Source organism: Lycorma delicatula, chromosome 8 (genome assembly GCF_047948215.1).
Source record: "Lycorma delicatula isolate Av1 chromosome 8, ASM4794821v1, whole genome shotgun sequence".
In the NCBI taxonomy this organism is placed as follows: domain Eukaryota; kingdom Metazoa; phylum Arthropoda; class Insecta; order Hemiptera; family Fulgoridae; genus Lycorma; species Lycorma delicatula.
Genome location: NC_134462.1, coordinates 82843308 through 82870550, shown reverse-complemented (window position 1 = coordinate 82870550; position 27243 = coordinate 82843308). Strand labels below are relative to the sequence as shown.

At 28.1% G+C, this 27243-nt stretch overlaps 1 protein-coding gene across 1 annotated transcript in view; it reads right to left on the bottom strand.

Annotated features, from left to right (window-relative positions):
* The window catches only part of mirr (iroquois-class homeodomain protein mirror), a 227285-nt gene that overhangs the window by 130734 nt on the left and 69308 nt on the right, over positions 1 to 27243 (bottom strand). Inside the window, exon 2 of the mRNA XM_075372815.1 lies at positions 20878 to 21180. Coding sequence (XP_075228930.1) covers positions 20878 to 21180 — 303 coding nt within the window. The remainder of the gene's footprint in view (positions 1 to 20877; positions 21181 to 27243) is intronic.

Below are 27243 nucleotides of genomic sequence, written 5' to 3'. Positions count from 1 at the left end.
CTATTTACCAAAAAGAATATTTATTGAAATTTGGTCTCATTGAAAAAGTAAAAAATATCAATAGCTATTAATTTTTAATATAGTAATCTCATAAAGTGTTAAGTAATACTTTTTCCTTAATAAAAGCTTTTTTATTTAGATATAATGTTATTTAAGAAATTTTAAACTATTTTCTACTACTCATTAGAAACAATGTTATAATTAAAAAAAAAAAAAAATACAAAGAGAACACTTTTTAACGTAAATGAGTTATTAGAAATATTTCTTTAATTTTTGTATATTTGGATTATAATAACAGTAAACGTATTAATAAATATAGTAATAACTAAGATCTAGTAAACACTCATAATATCATAAGCAGTATCATCACCGAGCTCTAGAGTTATCCAATCTATGGACCGCATGTGTCCAACAGATGCAGTTCGTACGTGATGTTTTTTATCAAATAGAAAATCCTAATACATATATGAACACATGTAGATAAACGAAAGAATGAAAAATTAAACAGATATAAATAAAAGGCTGATAAAATAAGCAAATATAAGTAAATGAAAAGCAAGAATACGACAAAGAGCAATAACATTAAAACAACAACAGGAAATAGGTTGCAATAATGGAAAAGTAAATGAAACAGGTAAATGCACAAGGTACAAAAAGGACCAGATTAACCCTTTTTAATCATCGAATGTCACCATCGTTGTCTAGCAAGTTCAAAGCAAGGGGACTTACATGTCTATTTAACCTAACCATGTATTTAGAATGAAACTGTCAATTTCATTCCGAACATACGGGATCCCCAAGTATTGACGTATTTCAGAATTCCTCACGAACCAAAGCAGTTGAGTTACTTTCCTCAATATCTTGTGATGTGACCTTTAAATCTCTTTAATATTGCTGTCACTAGTCGCCTCCTAGGAGCTGAATCCCATACGTCCATATCGATTACAGAAGGTCTTATACATTACGAAGGACATTTAGAGAGAGACAAAACTACACATAGCTAATACATACGTTTGAATTTTTGATCAGTCAGTTTTTTCTACTCCAGTACATAACGTCTTCACGTCATACGTCGATCTAGGTGTAAGCTAAGGTACATCACACTAGTTGAATGAGAAATTTCAACGTAATATAAGTAGACTGGAGAGTCCTCTCTTAGACGTAAACGCAAAATTTAAAGAATAATTCAATATATGCAGACTCACATACTTAGAATCCATCCAACGCCAGGTTTCTTCAAGGCTACAGTCCGATCATCGTCAAATCCTAAGTTCGCCGCAGTTGCAACAGATCGTTCGTTTAGATGAATTTGCAACAGATCCTGACAAGAAAGATCAAAAGTATAGACTAGGAATAAAACCGGTTTCAATACCGAGTCCTGAGGCACTCCCGAGGCATTTTTAAAGTTAGATTGATTTTGTATGTACCTAACTTGCGAAAAGCTACCATCTAAGTAACTTGGAAGAATCAAATAATAAGGATGAGGAAGGCAAGTTTTCTATCTGAAGAGCAGACCTGGTTACCAAACCATTTTCTACAGTACGTCTAAAAACGCCGCGGAGCAGTACTTCTTTCACTCGAGACACTCGATATTAACATTATATATTCTATCGGTTTGCTCTACAGTTGAATGTCCACTTCTAAAACCAAACTGATGATCAGGTATTACATTCTCATTTATTAAAATAGGTCTTCGAAGAAAAAGCCTCTCGAAGATTTTAGACAAAATTGACAGGAGACTAATCGGCCTATAAAAAGAAACTTCCTGTTAGGGTTTACCTGGTTTTAGAATCATGGTCAGCTGAGACTTTTCATTCCAAAGGGAAGTGTATATTTGGAAAAAAAAATTACATATTTGAACTAATCATTTTTTTAATAATTTAAAAGAATTTGCAGAGAATTCTCATAGAATTATTTTTCAGATAAAAGGTTATTTATTAATCATTTATGTAGTAAATGTAACGTGTTGTTTTTACAACTTCAAAATTTTGATAAAAAATTTCAAAAAAATTACGTTTTTCTTTATTAAATTATGAATATCATTCTCAAATGTTAAATAATTTTCCCTCTTATTTCAGTGATGTTTTGATTTAATTCTAACTCCCTCTGGGATTATCATATCGAAAATATTTTTTGACAATAAAAAATAATTTTAATGCGAGGGAGATTTTTGAACAAAAAGGAAAAAAAAACCAGAATAGATCCAACTAGGCGAGAACACTCACTCAGAAAAAAAAGTATCTGAGAACAAAAAAAGAAGATTCCAAGAAGTGAAACTCTTTATCGTGGTACTACAGTAACCGGTGACGATAAAAAAGATAAAAATAAATCTATTTAAACAAAAATTTGAATATATAATCAAGACAAGTAGATGATAACAGTAAGAAAGGTAAATGACAATGAGAAATTAATTAATTTAAAACTACACTACAACAGAAACCCTCACTTACGTATTAGATAGGTATTACGGTTGCTAGTAAATTTGTTAAAAACTAATTAAAAAAATTTCGTTGCCATCTTTGTAGTAAGTATCATAGTATCACAATGTATTCTCTTTCACGCTTTAGAAAATCACAAGATTTGTATAAAAAATATATTTTTCATTTTCTTTTCTTGATAAATGTGATTCTAATTATACCCATATATAAATATATCTTTGCTGCAAAATTCTGTTTTAGCTGTCATCACTGGAAAAATGTGATTTTTATTACAGTTATTATTTTTTCTATTTCTTTTATAAAGACAAAGGTTTTTTAAGTATTTTAAAAAATTTACTTATTTTCTCTTCTTTTCTTTTGAAAATATTGACAGTTTTTTTTTCTAGTTATTAATAAAATAAAATTAAAAGGAACAGGCATTAATTTATTTTTGAATATATATATATATATTTCTAATTGATTAATATTTTAAAATAATAATAAAATTAAAAAAAAAAAATTGTTATCATTTGTTAGCCAAATATATTTAACCGTACTAGAAAGTGTGTTAATCAAAAAATTTCATAAACACAAAATTTTGTGTAATTGATGGTTTAAACCAAAAACGAGTATTATTAAAATAATAATTGTATTATAAAATAAATTTTAAAAATATAAGCACAAACTTTAATAAAAAAAAATATATATATATATATATTAAAACTGATTCATTAATTTTATTAACACTAAAAAAAGAAGGAAAAATAATAATAATATTGAAAGAAAACAGGATGTGCTAGGTATATAGTAACATTGTATTCGGTCTACTCTAATAATAATAATAATACAATTAAATAAAGATGGCAAAAAAGCGTGTAAGCTGCATTTGCTTACAAAAGTAGTCTACAATAATAATATGATGGAGGCATTCTTAGCAGTAAAGGATGACTATGTATATGTATAAAGTAGACAGTTAAAGCAGAGCTAAGCTTTACAATACTAACGAGCCTTTTCACATTTCACTACAACAAAATAAATAATCCAATCCATCCATCTATCCAGCCGTTCTACCACGGAGCCCTAATAACCCGCGTGAAAGGGTGTTGTGTGTTTGTCTGTAGAAGTATCTCATCTTTTGACTCTGTCCGTCAGTATGCCATAATAGGCTGTAATTAATGGCAGCCAGGTAGCCCGCCAGCGGGCACGCACATTATGCAACTAATTATTAATGTACAGGCATCATATTTTATCCGCCTCTGAGCCGTACTCTCTTGTCAGACCGAGAGAATGTCTCAATTGATGCAACTGATGGTTCTATCTCGCTTGTTCTCTCTCCTTTCACTTTCTCTCTCTTTATCGTATTCTATCTCTTAACTTCTCCCCTTTTCTGACATCTCCTTTCCTACCGCATCACGTTATACCGGCTTCAGTTAAATCCCTGACTGGCCTCGTCGGCTATCCGTCTACCGGTCTCCTCTCTCTCTTGCACAGACTTCACCGTTGTACTAAACTATCTCTCTCGCACGCTTTTCCTTTGTGCTCTGGAATAATAGTCCTTCCATACAGTGCCCGTACCTCAACTCATACGCCACCACTTCTTTTCTTATTTTTTTCGTCCTATTCCATTGACTTACGTTGTCCTTTTTTCATACCACATAGGTTCAATAGTAGCTTATATCTGTGTTTATTGTTTTGGATTAAATTCGTCTGTCTTTGGTATATCTATTTAACACATCATTTATAGTATTATTATCATTATTGAATTTTTATTTTAGAATAAATGATTTTCTTAATTTCTAGATTCTGACAATCTATGGAATGTTATATATATATATATATATATATATATATATATAGACTCCTGGAAAAAATGTACTTATGATGAAATAATTCTTTATTCACGAATTTTTTGTAATGTATAATGACGTAATGAAGTTCTTGTGTCAAAAAAATAGTTAACATCATATCTCAGAAATAAGTTTACTTAAAATATCAAAATTCTATATATTTAGTTATTCTTTTGTATTTCTTAATTAAACTAATCAGTAGGTGGGGAAATAATGAGGAAGTGTTATAATCAGTAAGCGGTTCAAACTTTATGAAATACTTGTATTTATTTAATTGTATGTTTATAGGCTGTAATAAAATAATATCAAGATATATATAAAATACCTTTTTGAAATAATATCATTAAAATATTTAAAAAAATGTGATGTGAACACCGCATGACTTCCTTTTGCGCCTATTAAATTACATATACACATTATTTCACTTCATTTAAAATTATTTCATTTGAAAGTGAGATGCGATCCTCCAACTCTGTAATAAAGTAGACTGTTAAATATTATTCCTAAAATATTAGTTTTTATTTTATTATCATCAGATATTTATACAATTATTAATTTAACTATCTTACCTGAAATATTAGGATAGAGTAAAAGTCCCTTTATTACTCTTTAAGTAAATATAAGTCTTATATCTATCTAATATTATGTTTTTTTAAATTATTATGGTATAACCAATAAAATGAAAACAAAAACGAATAATTAGATGTTTCACAAAGTTAGATGTGAACATCACATGTCTTACTCCTATTGAATTATTTACCCAAATTTTTTTTAAATGAAAAGTACATCAAATTTTATTTCGTTAACAACTGATATTTTTTAATATTTTTTTATATTGTTTTTATTTAACTTCTATTTATTGTAAAACTTTTTTACAATCAGAAGTTAATAATTATTAATAAATCAATATATTTAAATTAAAAAAAAAGGGGTGATGAAGTCTGATTCGAATCGGTGTGCCTTCCCGCTATAAGATCCAAATATTTCATTAATTAAAATTCCATTTGGCTATAACTTTGGAACCAATGAAAATAACTATCATTTATGATATATCGTTGAAGAGCTCTCAATGAGGGCTTATTACTGAATTTCAGAAAAAGTCCAAAATCTAAATTTTTTTTTTATTTTGGATCAAACTTTTTTGGATTTTGCATTTTGGATCAATCAAAAGGGGAGGTAACAACTAGATGTTACAACAATCCTAAATCTAAAATTTCAACATACTAAGGCTATTCATTTTTGAGTTATGCGAGATACATACGCACAGACGTCACGCCGAAACTAGTCAAAATGGATTCAGTGATGGTGAAAATGGATATTTCTGTTAAAATCTGAAAACCGAAATTTTTCGCGATCACAGTACTTCCTTTAATTCGTACAAGGAAGTACATGAATAACAGCCCTCCAACCTAAAAATGATATTTATCTTTTTTTAACGTTAAATATTAAAACCTATCCTCTATCTTTCTCTCTCTCTCTCTCTCTCTCTCTCTATATATATATATATATATATATATATATATATAGAGATATAAAGATATAAAGATATATATATATATATATATATATATATATATATATCTTTAATTCATAGAATTTCACCCAATTATCTTAAAAAAAAAATGTTTACTACTTTTTTAAAAAAAAATATGTCGTTATGAAATTGAGAATATGTTTTATAATTTATTGTTGGGTTAAAGATCAATTTTTAATTAATAAAAATTATTATTTTATGTAAACAGTTTGAAGTATTACATATTAAACTTCTTTTAACTGCTTTTTCTAATACTTTAGAAACTAATTATTTTGATACAGTATTGACGTTGAGTAAATTTTTTGTAACTTCAGACTAATTTAACAAGTCAATCTGTTATTGTTTATATTTATTATGTTATTATTTCAATAAAGAGGAATAAGTACGAAGTAATTTGATTTTTAAAATTGTAGCACATAATTATTAAGTTTTAGTGTAAGGGTTGAATTTTTTTTTATTGTACTATTAATTAACTGTAATAATTGTTTGTTTTCATAAAAATTTTAACGCATTTTATTAAATTTAAAAAAAAATTCTTTATATATAATCCTTTTCCTTTTAATCAATTATTAGATAAGAAAAAACTTTCCCTTTTTTAGAATATTAATATCAATATCGATTACAATAATCCATATTCTAACGGTCAACATTTTTTGAAAAAAAACAATATACACGTAAATAGCTATACCTATGTAATAAAAGTGTTTGCTATAATAAGGTTGTCGTGTCAGTTTATTAGAATCAACGTATTATTTATTAGATGTTCCACCCAGCAGGTGCCTCATTAAAAAAATATTGATCATCATCAGATATGTAGCTGATTAACATAATGCCTATTACTTAATAGGGTAGAACGGAAGTCACTGATAAATAAAGAAAAAGGAAGTTTTTTCGACTGGTTAAGCCATCAAACTTTAGAGTATAAGAGTATATTGTATGAGATGAGATTTTTCATCGAATATTTCACCAAAATTAATTAAATAAGAATTTTTAGATTATTTTGAAGTATTTATTTATGTAACTAGTTTAGTTAATTAAATATATTAATTTTATTCGTATATCATATGACATTTTATGAGTGAGGCTTATTTACTTTACACCGACTAATTTCAAATTTATCACCCCCTGACCTGCACATTTTTTTTTCAGTTGTCTTACTTATATAAATATATTTATAATTTAATTCCCTCCAAATTTTATACATAATTCTATTTGTTTATAAACAATTTCTTAAAAATTATTTATCAAATTTAAAAACAAATTTTTTACGTTTCCAATTTTAGCTTAGCTTTACAATAATTTTTTTAAAAAACTGTTTGAAACATAGTTATGAGAACTATTTTTATTCAGGTCAAAAAAAAAATACACAACTTATTTTTTTCTTATAAACTGTATTCCATAAATTAAAACAAGTCTAAGGTACTTGGGTCTTCATCCAGATCGACGTTTGACGTGGAAGGTTCATATGAGGGAGAAGAGAAATTAACTTAACATGAAGTTCAAGGAAATGAACTAACTGGTTGTTGGGCAGGAGGTTTGAGTTATCTTTGTCTAATAAGCTACTTTTATATTCAGCAATTTTAAAACCAATATGGACGTTTGGCATCAAACTATAGGGCACGGCAACAAATAAGTCAAATGTTGAAATCATACAGCGGTTTCAGAACAAACTAGCGAAATGTGAAGCTGGGTGCCGTGGTTTGATAAAGACCGTAAATCCACAAATATTTAGGTCTACGATACGTCAAGGAAGAAATACAACTTTTCGGTCTGAAATATGAACTTTGGGTAAATTATCACGTTAACTACTAGACCGTAAGTAAATCTTCTGAAAAACGGTGAACATGTTAGAAGACCTAATCGGCTATACGCTCTGGACCTTAGTAACTATATGTAATTCTGTTTTCCATCAATCTGCCATTTTTATAATTCTTGTTACTGTTTTCTACTACATTTCTGAAAGTACAGTTCTTCAAAACTACCTTGTATATGAACTACGTTCTACCCTCAGACGTTCATATAATACCCTACCCGCAAAGTTCTATATAGTACTGGTATATCATTTTTTAGGAATTTCATTAAGGATTCCGTTTTTATGTGAACTTATATGATATAATTTATTTTACCTATTGTAAATAAAAAATTTAAAAACAAAATCTCATTTCTAAATAAATATATCCTGTCCCAAATTAAATACTTTGTTAACAGCAAGATTTATTATGGTAACATTTAATTTTCATTATTATAAACAGAATATTATTTAATATAAAATTTTAGTGTATAATATTACATTATATACAGCCAAATAAGTTAATACGTATTATAAAAAGTTCATGAAGTTAGCACATAAATCAGTTTATAATAATTTTTAAATAAATAATCCAAGACAAGGCGATAAGCAAGGTTTCAGTAGCATAATTGAGAAAAGCTTAGACTAGATTAAGTATATAGGTCTAATACATGCAACATTGCAGTCAACTACGCTCATGTTTATTTAAAACATTCTCTTTTCTTCCCTTCATTATTTTCGATTCTCTCTCTACCAACTTTTTTATCTTTATCTCCCTTCAATTTATTCATTATTTCTTTTTGTTTTTAATTCCTATTTATATATCTATTCTTTCTAATCTTTACTTCTCTCAACTAATTTACCATTTATTCTCGATTTAAAAATAGAAAAGAAAATTTTTTTTCACCTTCTTTATTTAACTTTTTACTCTTTAAAATTTTTGTGAAAATGTTTTATTCTTCGATCAACACATTCTTAATATTTGAATTCTGTTATTTATATATAAGAATATTTTTTATTATATACGATAAAGAATTCCGCAGTAAAATTTTATCAGTGTTTTTAAGTATACTTTAATAGGTATAAATGTCACGGAATCTTATAATTTGAACAAAACAATTTTACCTTAGTTTTAAATCATTTATAAACATTTAAATGACTTTATTACTGTTTACTTATACAATACTATGACTGCTATTTTATTTCCTTTAAGAATTTATTATAATTTTAACGTAATATTACATTTTCTTTTACAGTTTAATAAATGTAAATCAACAACAAATGAATAAAAAACTTCTTTTCATATTTCTTTCACTCCATATTTCACATTTTCTTTTATTTTTTTCTCCTTATATATTTTAATAAGATTGTTTTATTTTTATTTTTTATATACGTATGTACTTATTTTATTTTATTTAAATTATTCATAATATATTTTATACAACCTTAACGTAATGCAATTTATATTTATAAGTAGTTTGCTTTAAAATGTATTGTGATTATGATGATGAATTATTACCTTTTTTGTGATTTCTTTAAAAAGAAGATTATTTTTTCATATATATTACAATATAACTAAATAATAAAGAAAATAATTTAATAAATAAATATTTTATTCTAATCTGTACATAATAAAACATAATATAGATCAAATTTAGATAGGATAAGCGTATTATTCCAAGGATATTACCTGGACGAATGAGAGGGAAGCCTTGGTAAAACCCTGATGATTGTAGCATCACAAAATGTACAATTATAAAATTATTTGAGATCATATTACTCTTTTTAAGTTTAACTAATATACAGAAAACTGAAGTTCATTAAATTTATTTTTTTAATTAGGGTTGTTTAAATTATTGACAGGATTATATATTTTATTTAAAAATGTTTTTAATATTTTTTTAATAGATAGTAGAACACTAATTCGAAAGTAAAATTCAGAGGCAAGCTGTCGGAACCATTTCAGATCAAAACAGGACTGCGCCAAGGCGATGGGCTGTTGGCTCTCTGCGAATCAGTATGGATTTCGCCGGGGTATGTCCGCCCCCGACTCTGTGGCCGCTTAAAAAAAGCACTATAGTCCAACGGTACTTAATTAAATTTCTTTGTACACAGAAAGAAATACATAATTACTTTTTACTAATTACCTTCTCTTTCGCCTTTCCAGCGTATTTGTGGACAGATTTGACAAAGAGCCTTTGCTTTCCATCATCTTTTGATCATTATTGAAAAAACAACTAAACCTTTTTCGTATTCCTTTCACCGACTAAACTAGAGAAGGTGACGAACAAGGAACGTTCCATACGCACGCGAAGTAAAAAAAAAAACTACCTTCCGCAAGCACGCCAGGATTGGCTCTGAGGGAGCGATAGTGCTCTCTCTCCCTCACACCCTCGTGTGCAGCTTTCTATGTGCGCATGCACTAAACAGCTAAACAACACGTCGCTGGAACTGTAAAGAGCACAGTTCCATACAAAGACTTTTGTATCTTTTTCATAAACTGGGAGATGGCTACTGACATTAAGCTTAAGGATTATATATTGTACAATTATAAAGAAAGAATTAAATAAAAAAGGACTCATTATATTAAATGTTATCGATAATATCAAACGGAAATAGGAGTTGCTGCAGTTCCATAATGCCTGTACGCGAGCCGCCACCTGGCTGAATTAATCTTTTTTTTTAAAAATTGCAATCACTTTTTTTTATTTGCATAATAGTACATCAGTAGACAAAAATTTGCATTATAAATGATTTTGGAGAAGCAACTTTACCGGATAGTGACTACAACTGTTATTACATTATAATTACCGGATTACTCTTACCTAAAACCGCTAACTATAAGATCAGAACTAGAATACGTAAATTTTACAAACTCTACAACCTTAATCTGGAGCTGTAGCATCCTTAATATGTGTCTAATTTACACCAAAAAGACTTAACTTAAAAATAAGGGATGATTTACCTCTAGAAAAATTGGAACAGGAAACAAACAAACATACCCTTTGGATAGCTTCAAAGCCTTTTTTTTTTTTTTTCTTTTTTTTTCACTTCCCTGGGTCGGTCCGACTGGTTGGTATTGCGCCACCCAGGGGAGTGTCTGGTAAACTCTAACGAGCCTCTCCGCCTACCGGCTGAACGTCCGGCATGGCAGGTCGGTTCGCCGGTGTCAGCTCTTTTGAGAGACAAGAGTGTCATGTAAGGCCAATCATTCCTTAGATGCGTGGTTAATTGAACCCCAACCATCAAAATACATCAATATCCATTGTCTAGTATACAAATTCATATAAAAGCAACTAACCTATACTAGGATTTGAATCTCAGAATCTTCAGATACGAAAATCAGCAATTATACAACTGATTTGCGGCGACGAGTTAACCACTCGACCAGCCTGGTGGGCTTATTTTCATACTTAAAAATATATATATGAAATATAGTAATAAATTAAGTATGTGAATATACTACATAAATAAAATAATTATAAAATAAATAATAATTTAGAAAGTGATAAGAAATATAATTTGATTTCTCAAACATGGTACCGTTGATATGTTAAATGAATAAATTAACAATTAATATAATCCACCTTACCAACTCTAGATCTTTCGGCATACGTGGAAGCCATCATCAGGAGGTAAAATTAATACATTTAAAGTCAAAAGTTTAAAAAATCATAGTTAAAATTTTACAGTTTTTAACAGTTATGACTGTTCCGGTCCTACTACTGTACTGCTAAAAATAATTTGGTCGAATATTTACGTATAGAGATTGCCGAAAATGAAGTTTTTTTTTAATTATACTTTCCCGTCTAGCACTATAGCTCTAGAAGGGAAAGTATTGTAATAGTCGAGTTTCGGCATCATGCGTTTTTCACCGGATCTCGACGTTTTGACACCTAAGGAACCCAAAAAACCGGATGGAAATTTTCCGAATTTTAATGTTCACATGTGCGTGTGTTCGGTGTTGGCCTATAAATCATTTTTCATTTCCAGAACTACTAGACCTATTTTGATCTTACTTGGTCAGATTACTTGCATATATGGGGCATTGGTGACATTAAATTTTCAACATAAAAGGTCAAAGGGGTGAGGCTGTAGAGCAAGGTCACCCTCAGTATCTCGAGATTTCGCCTAAATAAGGCCATATTTTTCTTAACTACATTTGTTACTAATTAAAAAGTAACATTTGAAAAGAGTTTTGCAAAATCGCACCCCCACCCCAGAAAATTCTGTTGTAGTCTTCTGCTATATTGTGACGTCACAGGTGAGCGGTAGAATTAAATAAATGAATAATATTTATAGGGTAAAAAATTAACTAAGTGTAAAAAATTATATTTTATTATTTATTGACATAAATATTTTATTGTTTATGTATGTATGTGAGCACGCCTCACATACATACGTTTTTTCTGATCTAGATGAACTAGTTGATCCTAAAACGTAAAGATTTGCAAAAACCCCATTTTTTAAGTAATAGTAATTTATTCATCGGGAAAGTAAAATGATGACGGGAGCATAATAAGGTCGGTATTTTAATTTGGAGTAGTGTGCTGAGTTACACGAGAACAGTTCATATATCTAAACAGATCATATATTGTACCATTCATAATTGTTAAATATGTCTGTGTTAATCAAAAATGAGAGGTTAGGAAGGCTAATTTGACTATCCATTTACAATCGTCTATTCCAATAGAAAATTAAAGTAGCTCTACTGAAGTTTCTCGGCTTAATTCTATAAAACAGTTGTCAGTTCTTTTCCATTTATTTAATACAAATTACTAGTTAATGATTAGTATAGTAACCTCATAAAAATTAAAAATACAATTATGATTTGCTACTAAATAAACCTTAGTTAGCCATAAGTTTATGTCAATAAGAAAATCAATAAGAAAAAACTATTTAAAAATTGTTGTTTTACTATTTATCTTAAAAAATAGCAGGCTATATTTTCATATATAAAATTAAACATAAATGTTTTTTTTTCCGCTTAGTTGTTTTATTTTACGATGTATTGCTTTTAAAGAAACAACATTTTCTTTTTTAAGTTATCAGCCGGTTTTGTAGCATTCTTGTACGCGCGTTTTGTAGAATTTGTTCAGTTACACTTACCCGTTTCTTATATAATCATCCCTTGTTTTTTTTTATATTATTGATATTAAAACAAGCAATATAACACTAAGACACGTTTATAGTTGTATACAATTATTTTATAACATTTTATATTATTATTTATTTTTATTATTATTAATGTTATAGTCGTTACTTGTAAATGCATTTAACAAACTTGTTTCATTGCCAATTTCTAATCATGTTTACAATTAAGTTTTATTAATTTAATTTAAATTTCCATTTATACCATCGTAAATTACATATACTACATTACAAGATGTACAAGTATTTATTGTTATAATAATAATAATAATACTATAAAAATAAAACTTAAAAAATATATACCTGGTATTTTCAAGTTTATTCAATAAGAGTTTTTTTTTTTTAATTGTATAAATATTATTTATTTTTTTAAAATTATAAGAAAGTATTTTTTTTGTTCTATTTCCGTTTGATGTAAAATTTGTCATTGTATTAAATTCTAACAACTATAATAATAAATTTAAATAATAATTGCATTTTAAAAGTTTTTTTAAAATTTACATTTTTTTTTAATTACACCGATCAACTATTACTGATATTTAAAAATTCAAGTTCAAGTTGAAATAAATCTATAAAAATTTTGTTTGGGTTCATATGTCTACCCATTGGGTTGGTCTAGGTGAACTCGTCACCGTAAATCAGCTGATTTCGAAGTCCGAGAGTTATAAAGTTCAAATATTAGTAAGGACAGTTAATTTTATACTGTTTTGAATACTAGATCGGATACCGGATACTGATACGGATACCGGTGTTCTTTGGTGGTTGGATTTCAATTAATCACACATCTCAGGAACGGTCGACCTGAGACTGTACAAGACTACACTTTATTTACATTCATACAAATCATCCTCGTTGATCTTCTACAGTAATCCTTCCGATGGTTCCGAAAACTAAAGAGAAAAAAAAGGAGGTTTTTTATGTCTATTTTACTTTACTCGTTGGTTTGTATTAATAATGCAAATACTCAGCAGTATTTTAGAATCATATTCCCATTTCAGAAAACTGATCAGAATATTTCCAATATTTCAGAATATACATAACCAATATTTCAGAAGATTCCGTATAAATCAATTTATTAGTATAGGGTAATAGCTTGTTGTAAGATAATAAATGTTTTTTTTGGAATCGTTTATGCGATGAACCTTCTAATGGTTATAATATTTTATTGAAAGTAGTAACTATCTATTACCGTTGTATTAATGTTAACTTCTTAATTAAATGCTTTAAGAGAAGACGTTGCGGTGTAGAAATTAAAACTAATTGATTTTAACAAGGGACGTAAAATGGTTAGCACCACACCTTGAATACTCCTCTCAGTGATAAAGAGGTGCATAAAACGTACATAAGTTAGGTCGGTTGAACCCCATTACCTGTTACAATATTACTTTTAATAATTTGTTTTATCGAATTCGAACTTGAGATTTCAAAGTCAATTCTGTACTACTGAGGTATTATGACAGTTAAATTTAATTTAAAAAAAAAATTAGTTTTTAATAAACGATGAACTGGTTTATAAATAAGAAGAAACGTACTGAATAATTATACAAATGTCTTTTCAGGAAACGGAAGTCGTTCAGGAATAGTACTGGTCAAAATATATAAAAAGATGTTCTCATAAAAATACACTGGGAAATTATTTGTTTTTTCTTTTTTAGTTATTCTTCAGTAAAATAATACTTAAATAAATTCTCCAGATTTAAATTAGTTGATATTTAATGTTTTTTGACATGAATAATTACGTAAAATTAGCGATTTAAAGCGTAGTTTAGACGAGAAAAATTTTAAAACATTTGCTAAAAAAAAGCTTGATATTTTTTTGATTTTGTGAAAAAATTGCGTTTTGTAATAACATTTTTTTGAGAATCTACTTTTAAATACACTTATAAAAAATGAAATCAATTTATTTAGCTAAATTTTAATCCTAATTAAGCGCTGAAAAAGATTACTTATATAGATTATTTCTTTTATATTTATTTGTTTTTTTAGTATTATGTAGATTTTGATTTACCTGAATTCATATTAGACTTTATTTGAAGTTTTAAAATTATAAACAGTGAAAATTATAATATTATATAATACCCTCAAGAGTTTTTATTTTTAGCGATGTACGGTCAAGTTGAAAGAAAGTACAGGTTTTGAGGCCTTTTCTTTTATGTGGGGTGGACCACTTTTTTTCCCTACTTTACGATCGAGGAATGACAAAATATATTGGAATTAGTCTGTGTGTAGATTTGTTATTTTGATCTGATAAAAGATTCTACTTGTTCTCAAAATTGGGAGAAGCCACTCACAAGAATAACGATATTCTAAATCGGACTTATTAAAGAAAATGAAGGGCGAAGTGATTTCCCTTTAATTCTTTCATCGAGACAAATATATTTTTTCAGATCAGCAAGCTAACCTCACTGAAATGTAGATAATATTTCCCACTAAAAGTGACGCATTTTATTCACAATAAGAACTGGCTGTATATTTTACATCATTACTCTCAAAGAAAACAACTCGGTATATCTCAGGTGTTTTATATACCACACTACCATAATGGACGGATTGTTTAAAGCGATAAGTTAATGTATCCGTTTCAGATAAGAAGTAATGTTTTATTTACCCTTTCGATTTGAGAAGGGGAAGTCTATGCGTACAGTCTTTAAATACAATTATAAGTTGTATAGACTTTAATTCATAGCGTTTTAACTCTTCCTTACCTAGTTCATTAGGATTCTTTTTTTATATATATAAATTTGTAGATTTTATATTTATGAATAGACTTAAATTTTTAAACTAAAATTTTTCTACATGATTTATGCAATACAAATGTCATAAAAAAAACCCTAACGAATGTCATGATGTTTAACATGTATATTATAAATTTTTAGTTTTATTTTAATTATTAACATGATGTTTACTTAATAAGGGTTTCTTTCTACGGGTGCATTATAACGTTTGAATTACCCGGCTGAAACCTGTATCATAATTAGGGTCATTATTAGAGACCGGATTATATACATTTGCAAATTAAGCCCATTCTCACCGGTTACTGCATATTTTCCTTAAAATCTAGTGATGAAGCATATTTTCGCTATATTTACAATAGTATTCGGTAGAGTATCTTGTTAAATGAAATCTTACGTTGTAGCCGGCCAAACCTATTAGCTGCACGGCTCTTAGAGCGCACTTAGCAGCCGCGTAACAGTACCTCTGACAAAATGTTACAGTAACAAAATGTTAAATAATTGTTAATTATCGAATTTATCGATGTGATATTCAACTACTTACTAATTGTATGCTAATTTTGAAATAAAAAAACTAAAATTACTATTTTTTTTTTAATTATAGTTGCATATTTTGACACTTTTCATGCATATTTTAAGCATTTTTCATGCATATTTCAAGCTTTTTATGTTGCTTATAATCCGGTCTTTAGTCATTATGAAACAGATTTTCATTATGATGCAGGTGTTGAACCAATCAAAAGCCTGCTCTTTTCAACCAATGACCTGTCAGAAGCGGATATTGTTTCATGTATGAGGTGTTTTTTTTTGTCTTTGATTTTAATCCGATTTAGTAGTTAGCAAGCAGAGGTTAATTTTAAAGTACACTTATAAGTAACCCAGTTTCTATATTACACTTTTTATCCTTTTTTTTAATTATGTCGGATTCTGAGAAAGAATTCGATATTAAAGTAAAAGCAGAACCTGACTAATTTACCTATTGCCAAAGAAATGAATTGTTTAATGTATTTTTTGAATTAAAAAAAAAAATAATCCGTAAACAATGTATTCTATCATTGATTTAAATCAATACTTCCAATATTTTCTCAACGGAAAAAAACGGTAAGCAACTCTCTATAATGACCATTAATGCACTTTTGCGAAGTTTATACATTCGCCAAAGCTCGTGTCGTTAACTTATTTTGCACTCGTATATCAATGGCTATCATTATAGGCCCGTTGGGTAATTTAGTATTATAATCATTCTCTGTACATATCTAACATGAAAGTCATTTTAGATCTGACAAGTTTGTGACGTTTATTTATATAGGACAAAGAGTTGTCATAAATAAATTTTACTTAGACTATTACCATCTTCGTCATATTTTTGCAAGTGTAAATTTGTATTATTTATATTATATAAATGATAAACCTAATTTGTATTACATAAATATAATGAATTATTTTTGAAAAGAATATTTACGGATAAAGTAATTATTAATTTTTCATCGTCTAATCGACAGTTGTTTTACAGGTTTTAATGGGCTATGTCAAGTTTAAATAATGGTTTAAAATAGTATTTTATTTGGTGAAATCTTCGAACAAGATTCAATACAAATCTTTAAAGTTGTTACTTTTGAAAACTGTAAAAAACGAGCGAATTAGGTGTAGTGATAAAAATGTAGATTTATTGTTGAAGTTAAATTAATTATGAATAGTATTTTAGGACATTTAAAAAGTAATAAAAGTAAGATTTGAATGGCAGAAAGGCTCCTGAAATAGACGGAATACCTGTAGAATTACTGCGCAATGCAGGGGAGGAAGAGATTAATAGATTATACAAACTGGTGTGTAATATTTACGAAAAAGCGGAAGTTCCGTCAGACTTCAAAAAGAGTGTTATAGTCATGATACTAAAGAAAGCAGGAGCAGATAAATGTGAAGAATACAGAACAATAAGCTGAACTAGCCATGCATCAAAAATCTTAACTAGAATTCTGTACAGAAGAAGTGAGAGGAGAGTGGAACAAGTGTTAGGAGAAGACCAATTTGGTTTTAGGAAATGTATAGAAACAGGGGAAGCAATTTTAGGGCTCAGGTTAATAGTAGAAGGAAGATTAAAGAAAAACAAACCAACATACTTGGCACTTATAGACTTAGAAAAGGCATTCGATAACGGAGACTGGAATAGCATGCTCAGAATTAAAAAAAAAAAATTAGGGTTTAAATACAGAGATAGAAGAACGATTTCTATAATTTACAGGAACAAAACAGCAACAGTAGTAATGGAAGAACAGAAGAAAGAAGCCGTAAAAAGAATGGGAGTCCGATAAGGATGTTCCCTATCCCAGTTTTCTTTTTAATCTTTACATAGAACTAGCAGTTAATGATGTTAAAGAACAATTTAGATCCAGAGTAACAGTACAAGGAGAAAAGAAAAAGATGCTACAATTTGCTGATGATATAGTAATTCTAGCTGAGAGTAAAAAAGATTTAGAAGGAACAATGAACGCATGGATGAAGCCCTACGCAAGAACTACCGCATGAAAATAAACAAGAATAAAACGAAAGTAATGAAATGTAGTAGAAATAACGAAGATGGACTACTGAATGTAAAAATAGAAAGAGAAAAGATTATAGAACAATTTTGTTATTTGGGAAGTAGAATTACTAAAGATGGACGAGCAGGAGTGATATAAAATGCCGAATAGCACAGGCGAAACGAGTCTTCAGTCAGAAATATAATTTGTTTACATCAAAAGTTAAATGAAACACCAGGAAAAGATAGAAAGTATATGTTTGGAGCGTAGCATTACACGGAGTGAAACTTGGACGATCGGAGTACCTGAGAAAAAAATATAAGAAGCTTTTGAAATGTGGTGCTACAGGAGAATTTTTAAAAATCACATGGTTAGTTAAAGTGACAAATGTAGAGGTGTTGCAGCAAATCGATGAAGAAAGAAGCATTTGGAAAAATATAGTTAAAAGAAGAGACAGACTTATAGAATACATATTAAGGCATCCTGGAATAGTCGCTTTAATATTGTAGGGACAGGTAGAAGGAACAAATTGTGGAGGCAGGTAACGTTTGGAATAGGTAAAACAAATTGTTAAGGATGTAAGATGTAAGGGATATACCGAAATGAAACGACTAGCACTAGGTAGGGAATCTTGGAGAGCTGCATCAAACCATTCAAATGACTGAAGACAAAAAAAAGTAATAATTATAAAACATTTAATCAAAACACATATTCTTATTTTCAGAATAATTTTGTGGTATAATCGAATTCGTAACTTATTTGTCGGTTTTTGTTATATCATCAGTAGCATCCAAACCGCTCCAAATGAATTTTTTGAATTAATTTTTTTAATATGTGGACTATGTCCTTCACTTGTCAACGAAAATTAATCATTTAAGGCCGTTATCTTATAACAGTATATGAATTATGAATCACCAATATCTATTATAAATATTCAATTATTACAATTTTTATTTTTTCAGGTTCATAAACTTTCGTAATTTTTATTATAATTGTGCAGTATATTCTATCAAGTATTCATATCAGCAATCGTATAATCATATATTACAATAAGTTTATTGACCTGTAAATATTCATATAGATTTTACTTTATTTAGGACTTATAACTGTATTTTAGATCTAATATAAATATTAATTTATATTTCATAAAATTTCATTATTATTTCATAGGACAATATGACAAAGTATTCTAATTACTTATTACAAGGAGGGTATAAAAAAATGATTTTATAAATTGATTAAAATATTTATTATTTTAAAATTTATCCCTTGAAATTCTTTTTTCTTAATGTTGAATGTTTAAAAAAATATTTCCTTTTATTAATTCCCTTTTGCTACCAGAAATATTTATTAAAATAAAATCTCCCGTAAATTATGATAAATTTAACCTTGTCAATGGTTAAAGAAAGTTAAATAACCACTATGGTGATGAGAAAAAGTTTTATAAACGAAGTCAAAAAAATTTCAATTGACCAAAAAAAAACTTGGTTTGACAAATATTTCATAGGACCGTTGTTTTTGTTTTGAAACTGAACGTAGATAAAAAAACGTAGTATTTCCGAATATAGAGGATAATGAATAAAAGAGATTAAATAGGATAAGATAAGAAAATGTAGTTAATAAAAATTACAAAGGAATTGGTCAAATACTACCTAGGAACCTTCCAAGAATTATAAAGATAAGGAACAAAAGAGATACAAGAAAAAAGTGATGTTGAATGATAGAAGTTGTCAAGAAAGAAAGAAATTAATAAAGAAATGAAACAAGAACCTCTGGCGAAGGGAAGTGCTGGTCACCTACTCTCCGTTTAAATATTACGCTTGAACATAATTTCGAAAATAAGTCAGATTTTCTTAAAGCATCTATAACATTGTAAACTATTAGTATTTTCTATTTGTTGTCTTAAAATCTTTTTGAGACACATTATTTGAGAGGATTTTCATTTTCCGATATAAAATTAAATAGATTTTTCATTGGTATAAAGGTTGTTCAATAATTGTTTCATAATCCATCGGGTTGGTCTAGTGGTGATCTCATCATCGCAAATTAGCTGATTTCAAAGTCGAGAGTTCTAAGGTTCAAATCCTAGTAAAGACAGTTACTTTTATTCGGATTTGAATACTAGATCGTGTATACTGATGTTCTTTGGTGGTTGGGTTTTAATTAACCACACATCTTAGGAATGGTCGACCGTACAAGACTACACTTCATTTACATTCACACATATCATCCTCATTCATCCTCTGAAGTAAACCTTACGTAGGTTCCGGATGTCAAACAGACAAAAGAATATTGGGTTCAAACTTTGAAACAACTCGGTAACATAAATTGCTAGTTGCACAATGCGTGAGCTGAAAGTTTGCTCTTCACCAGGTGCTGTGTCTATTGTACTAGTCATTGTATTGTACTAGTCTGTTGCGTTTGCATTTTATATACAGATATGTCATGTTATTAGTAATCGGATGATGTTATTTGTTTAGATAGTACAACAAACCCTACTCACCCGTCCCGCAAAAACCAGCTGACAGTACGGTTGACAAAGATAGGGGCAAACGTTTAGCTCACTCAGTGTAATTAATTATAGTAAAAGGTTTGCACATATCAAATAAAGTATCTGAAACTTTTTAAAGATAATCAACAAACTCAAACTAAACAGCCTAAATTTTTATTTATAATAATTAGCTTTCGAAATAATTTATCTTCAAATTCTTTCCCCTTTAATATTTAATCGGATAGTAATTCATAATCTGCCTTTTAAAATACAGATTTAGAAAAAAGAGCTTTTTATAAAATATTTTTTTTTACGTACCGAAGATTTTAACATAATTTTTTTATAGAATTTTATTGAAAATTTTGTTATAAATTTATTATAAAAGATTACGACTTACCGGTGAGGTGTAGAAAGGTGGTTGGTCTGCGCCTAATGCCGGAAAGTAGGCGGCCATACCTTCTGGATAAGGTGCACTGTACATCGATAAGCCAGGTAGTGTTGCTGCACCTTGTGCAAGTCTTTGATATCCTAATAAATCGTATTGACAAGAACAGACCGATTGACCGGTCAAAGGGTCTGTAAATAATGGTCTTCCGGTGTCACAGCAGCGACCAGGAGCCGGCGGTGGTCCCGGAGGACTCGGAGAGGCCGGAGAACCGGGTGGCCGGGAACTCGGCGGGCTTCCTGGCGGTGCGTTGGACTGAAACAGAAAAAATAAAAAATTTTATTATTGTTGTTAATGTAATCATGAAAAATCTGAATTACAGTTTTATAGTTAATAAAAACATAATTTAATGAATACAAGTTGTAATTATTTATTGAAATCATAATTAAATCATCACCTTCATGCTGGTATATACAATGATAATTTGCTTCACATATTCGTTGTAATAAACACTATGTGAAGACAGTGATAAATTATAGTCTTGAATCAATGTTTCCGTTTGTTATGTAAAACAATAAAGAATTGTTATATGCTGTAAAAATACATTAATATATCATTTCTTTATTAGTAATTTACATCATCATAAAACATTTTTATCTTTTTAAATAATATTACGTTATTTTTATACATACGTAATTTTTTTTTTTTTTTTTAATTAATAAATTGGGAAAAAAATACCAAAGATTTTAATATTAATATTAAAAAAAATTAGATATAACAAAAGAACAACTGATACCAATTACAATATTCTATAATTCACTCGATTATTAAACGATCATCAAAATGTCGAAACAAAAAATATCGTTTGCATGCAAGAATTTGATAATTCGAGAACCGATCGAACGATTCTATTTTAAATTTAACGGTACCTTAGCACACCCCTGAAACTCACTTTGCTGTTAGGTTTTAATTAACAACATATTCTTACCTGGAAATTCTATAGATATAAAATGTTTAATGTATATTAATTACCTAAATGAAGGACGCAGCTGCCTATGAATCAAAAAAATTGACCTAGATAAATTAGGATGAGAGACTTCCATATTATTTTCTATTAGGACTAAAATTTTTATCAGATCTTAACTACTTTTTTTATAACTTAATTAAATTTTAATCCAACTTTATTAACATAGTAATTGTATTCCAAACAGTTTTAAGGAATTTAATTGAAATGAAAGTCTACGTACGTTAACTCAACATCTAAGTTGAACATTACTTTGACAAAAATATTTTCTTTAATTATCCAGAATTAAGAAAACTTTAACGGAATTTTATTGATGCTGATAAAATGTAATTGAGTTAATTAGTAATAATTACTGTTAATTTTTAGTAATTTTCAGTATATTCATTACGTTAGATATGCTTTATAATAAAGCATATCATACAGACGTATGATTACAGTCTCAATGGTTGGTTGATATTCACAAATAAAATTTTTCAGTTAGTATATTAAGTCTATATAGCTCTTTTGTGGCGTATTTGTTCAAGATAAACAGAATTTCTTCTTATTTTCCTAATTCATAATGATATAAGAAAATAATGAATAATTAGGGGTGTAAAAAGGTTATACCATAAAATAAAATATGTTATTTTTATATTCTACTTTTCCGGTATGTTCTAATCAATAATATTTATGATCAACTATAACAAGATATGTATTAAATAACACTCATACGTTAACCAAATCAAAAGTATGAAAAAAGAAATATACTTGATATTTTAATAATAATTTTTTACCAGTAAATTTAAAAATTAAATGAATTTTAACGTACATTACATAAATTTATAAAAATCTGTTATCTTGTAATTCGATTTAATATACGTAAGTGGGGTTAAGTAATATGTGATAAGTATCTATTTGAATGTGTGTGTGTGTGTATATATATATAGAGTTAGTTTATAAATGGACTTGCGGTTTCAGTTGAGGTGAGCCCTGTTGAATCAAACCTCCCCACGCCTCATAATTCATTTTCTCGCCTCCTCTTGGCAGTTTGTTACCCCAATAGTTAGTTAGCCGTCCACTGATTTTCCTCCAATCCACTTTATACTGAATTATTAGGTCTGTTTAACTGCGGATTACCACTAATATCAATGATTTTAACCAAAACATCAAAATCATTTATTAGAATTTTCTGTATTATTTTCATATCAAACGGTTTTTCTTCTAAATAACGTCTATATTAAAGCAATTTACTGATATATATCTGCTATAATAAATTTATGACTGTTCTATAACATATAATAATTATAAAATGTATCATAATTTACAAGTAATGAGTGAAATATTTTCTTAAAATTCAAAAATAATTAATTCTTCAATATTCTGTAAATCGGAAACTCAAAATAGAAATTTCATTTCATTCTGATCACCGTTGAGTAATGCCTTATAGAGGACGAGATGAAAAAGCAATTTTTTAAGCGTGTGAAAATTCTATGCTTGATTGGAAATCGTACTGGGATCTCGGGATGAAAGACCGAGACGATACCACTCGCGCCACGGAGACTGGATATTTCATTCTGATTGGTCGCGTTATGATGATGAAAACATACAAAACAATGAAAATAAACCGGTTATACATTGAAATAATCGATTGATCAAATTTTAAATAGACTACTTAGTTTTATAACAAGCTTAAAAAAATAAACCAGATTTTAGAATATCAAGATATTTTTACTTAAATCAATTTTTTCACCTATGCTGAAAAAAAGCAAAAACAGTTTTTAATTTTTAATTTAATAATCCCAATTTATATTTCAATATAATTTATTTTCAGTATAGATATGACATTGCAATTTCAGCTGAAGTATGTGCTGAGATGAGATCTTTTATATTCTTGTTTAAAACTGCCACCTGTTTGTCCAATGTAGAAATTTATGCAGTTAAAGCACAGGTTTTTTAATTCTTAAAGCATTGTATTTTAATAGGAAGTATACATATTCTGTATTTTATTACGTTTTTTACTTCCTTGTACGAAGTAATGGAAGTAAAAAAGTTCCTTTTAGGAAGTAAAAAATGAAGTATAACGTATCTCGTATAAATCAAAAACAAGTATATTGAAATTTCAGATTTAGGACTGTTGTAAGATCTAGTTGTGCACCTACCCTTTTGATTGATCTAAAATCAAAAAAAGTTTGATCCAAAGTTCAAAAAAATTTGGGTGTTGGACTTTTTCTGAACTGTAGTAATAAGCCAAACATTTTTATAATAAAAATAAATAAATAAATATATATAATAAATAAATAAAATAAATAAATATAATATAATAAAACATTTTTATGATAAATAATAATTCTTCAATAATAACAATTACAAAAAATATGAAAAAATATCAGAAGTCAATAATGAAATAAAATCTTATGTACTTTTCATTTTAAAAAAAAATGTGTATACGTAATTTAATAGGCGTACAAGGAAATCATGTGGTATCCACATCAGTTATTTTAACTCTTATATTTATCAGGTAAGTAGTCTTTCAAAGTTCTTTTTCTGCTTACTTTTTTGTCTATATTGCGTATAGATTTTGAATAGTTGTCGATATTGAAACGTTTAGGAACGTTATGAATACTTTTATTTATATTTAAGTTAAATATTTTCCTTACTTTCTCAAAAATTGAACTGTCATCTTCAATGATGTAAACATCTATATGATCAATATGAAGTAGGTGAATGGGAGTTTTGTAAAGCTTTTTAATACGTATATAAATTATATTTTATCTTCGTAGTGGTCTAGTGTTGAAGCCTTTAATTGAAGTTTCTTAATTCGAATCTCGGTCAGGCGGTTAGGCATGAAATTTTTAATAAGATAAAAAATCAATTTATTAATAAATAGACTTAATAGGCGTAGATCTTTTGTTGCATCGAGAATAAATAAATAAAAACTAAAACCGGTTGATTAACATTTTTTTTAATAGAATTATCATATTTTATCACTAATTGTCTAATACCACTATTTATTTATTGACAAGTTCTAGATTTACAAAACCATGAATTGGCTCATTTACATGTAAATTGTCTGTGTATGAAGTGAGTAAAATTCCAGAAATTATGACTCGGACTTCTTACTGCAGAATATTTGCAGTATAAGTAAGCAGTTTATTACATTTATTATACTTAATTTAAACTAGACTATAAATTTAGTGAAAACTATACAGCGTCTTAAAGGTTAACAAAGCCTAAGAATTTTTTAAGTTAATTTGCACAAAACCAAACTATCTGATAATTATGCATATATATCATTCGTAATCACTAAAAACAGCCGTGTTCATGGCAGTATTTTTTCATGTCATGGCTGTATTGCTTACAACAGAAGTGTTAATATTAAAAAAAAGAATTAGTATTTTTATTGGAAAACTAAATAAATAATTTATTTTTAAGAAAATATTATTTTTTGATGCTTTTAAGAAAATTATCAGAGAAAATTTGACACTTTCTCGTTTTTCAATTAGATTTTGCTAAGTTTTTATACGTATTTAGATGTGTATAATTTACAGATTTATAATTAAAAAATTAGTGGGCCCGGCAGAGGTTCGCTATTACCAGAATATTTACCACAGTTCAAACCTCGCCAATCTTACTACTATTTAAATCATAAAAAAATCTGATGTGGGCACCACATGACTTCCTTGTACGCCTATTAAATTACGTAAACACATATTTTTTAAATGAAACGTACATAAGATTTTATTTCATTAATAACTTCTGATATTTTTTTTTATTGTTATTATTGAATTATTATTTATCATAATTTTTTTTTTACAATCAGAGGTTAATAATTATATAAAAAAAATTAATAATTATTTAAATTAAAAAAAAGGATAAAAAAGTAGGTCAAATCTGATTCGAATCGATGTGACTTTTCCTTGTAAGATCCAAATATTTCATTAATTAAAATTTTATTTGGTTATATCTCTGGAACCAGTGAAAATAAGTACCACTTATGGATATATCGTTGAAATTCTGTCAGTGAGGGCTTATTACTGCAGTTAAGAAAATGTCCAAAATCCAAAGTTTTTGGAAATTTGAGCTTTTTTGGACACTTTTGGTCCAGTCGTTTATTATCAAACGGGGAGGTTTAAAACTAGATGTTACAACAGTCCTAAATCCAAAATTAAAAACATCTTACGGCTATTCGTTTTTTAGTTATGCGAGATACATACGCACATACGTACGTATAGACGTCACGGCAAAACTAGTCAAAATGTATTCAGGGATGGTGAAAATTGATATTTCCGTGGAAATTTGAAAACCAAAATTTTTCTCAATCTCAATTCCTTTACTTCGTACAAGGAAGTAAAAAAAAAACGTATAAATGAATAACCTAAAACTTCCTTTATTAAATTTAATGTCGTACATATCGAGAGAAATCGTCTATACCGATTGTTTTCTATGTCAATATCGAATTCCTGAGACAGTTATTATGTTATTAAATTATTACATGTTAAATATTGGAACTAATAACATGTAAACAGTTCCGGGAAAAATAATAAATTGTGAATTTTTCAGCGAAATCGGTTTAGTAGTTTTTAGGTTAGGGCACTCACAAAACGAAAACTGTCTTTTATTTATATAGATTTACAGGAGAGTAAATAATTATTTTATTTTTTTTAGCGTGTACGTTGCAATCTGGTCAACTAGTGAGCAATAAGCAACCCCTCTCACGGCCCAATGAGGAGAGGATGATGTATATGAATATAAATGAGGTTTAGTGTTGTAATACTTAGGCCGACCATTCTGAGACGTGTGTTGATTGAACCCCAACCACCAAAGTACATCGGTGTCCACTTTCTAATACGGGTATTCAAATCCGTAAAAAGCAAGTAACTTTTACTAGGAATTGAATTCAAAAATCAGCTGTTAAACAACTGATTTGCGTCGAGTTAACCAAAAGACCAATAGGTGGGTTGATATGTGAATATAGAAAGATAATCTTCCCCTCACTTACCTTAGAATCTTCTAAAAATTTAACTTAAAGTAATAGTAATTGTGATGATTACAAGAGTTCTTATCTTCTTTGTCTAATGCAGTTATCTTTATCTTTATAAATTGAAAATAAAGTCATCCATAAATTAATTAAAATAATCCCTGAGTGTAATGTAACACCTTCTAATAAAAAATGATAAAGATACGGTTTTTAGGGATGGTAAATAACCCCTAAAGTGATAATATTTGTAAAAAAGATAGATATCTAATTTATAGACTAGTTATATAAAATGATATAAGATATCATCACAAAAAAAAAATAACCACACGCATTTATATATATATATATATATATATATATATATATATATATATATATATATAAACACGTATGATGT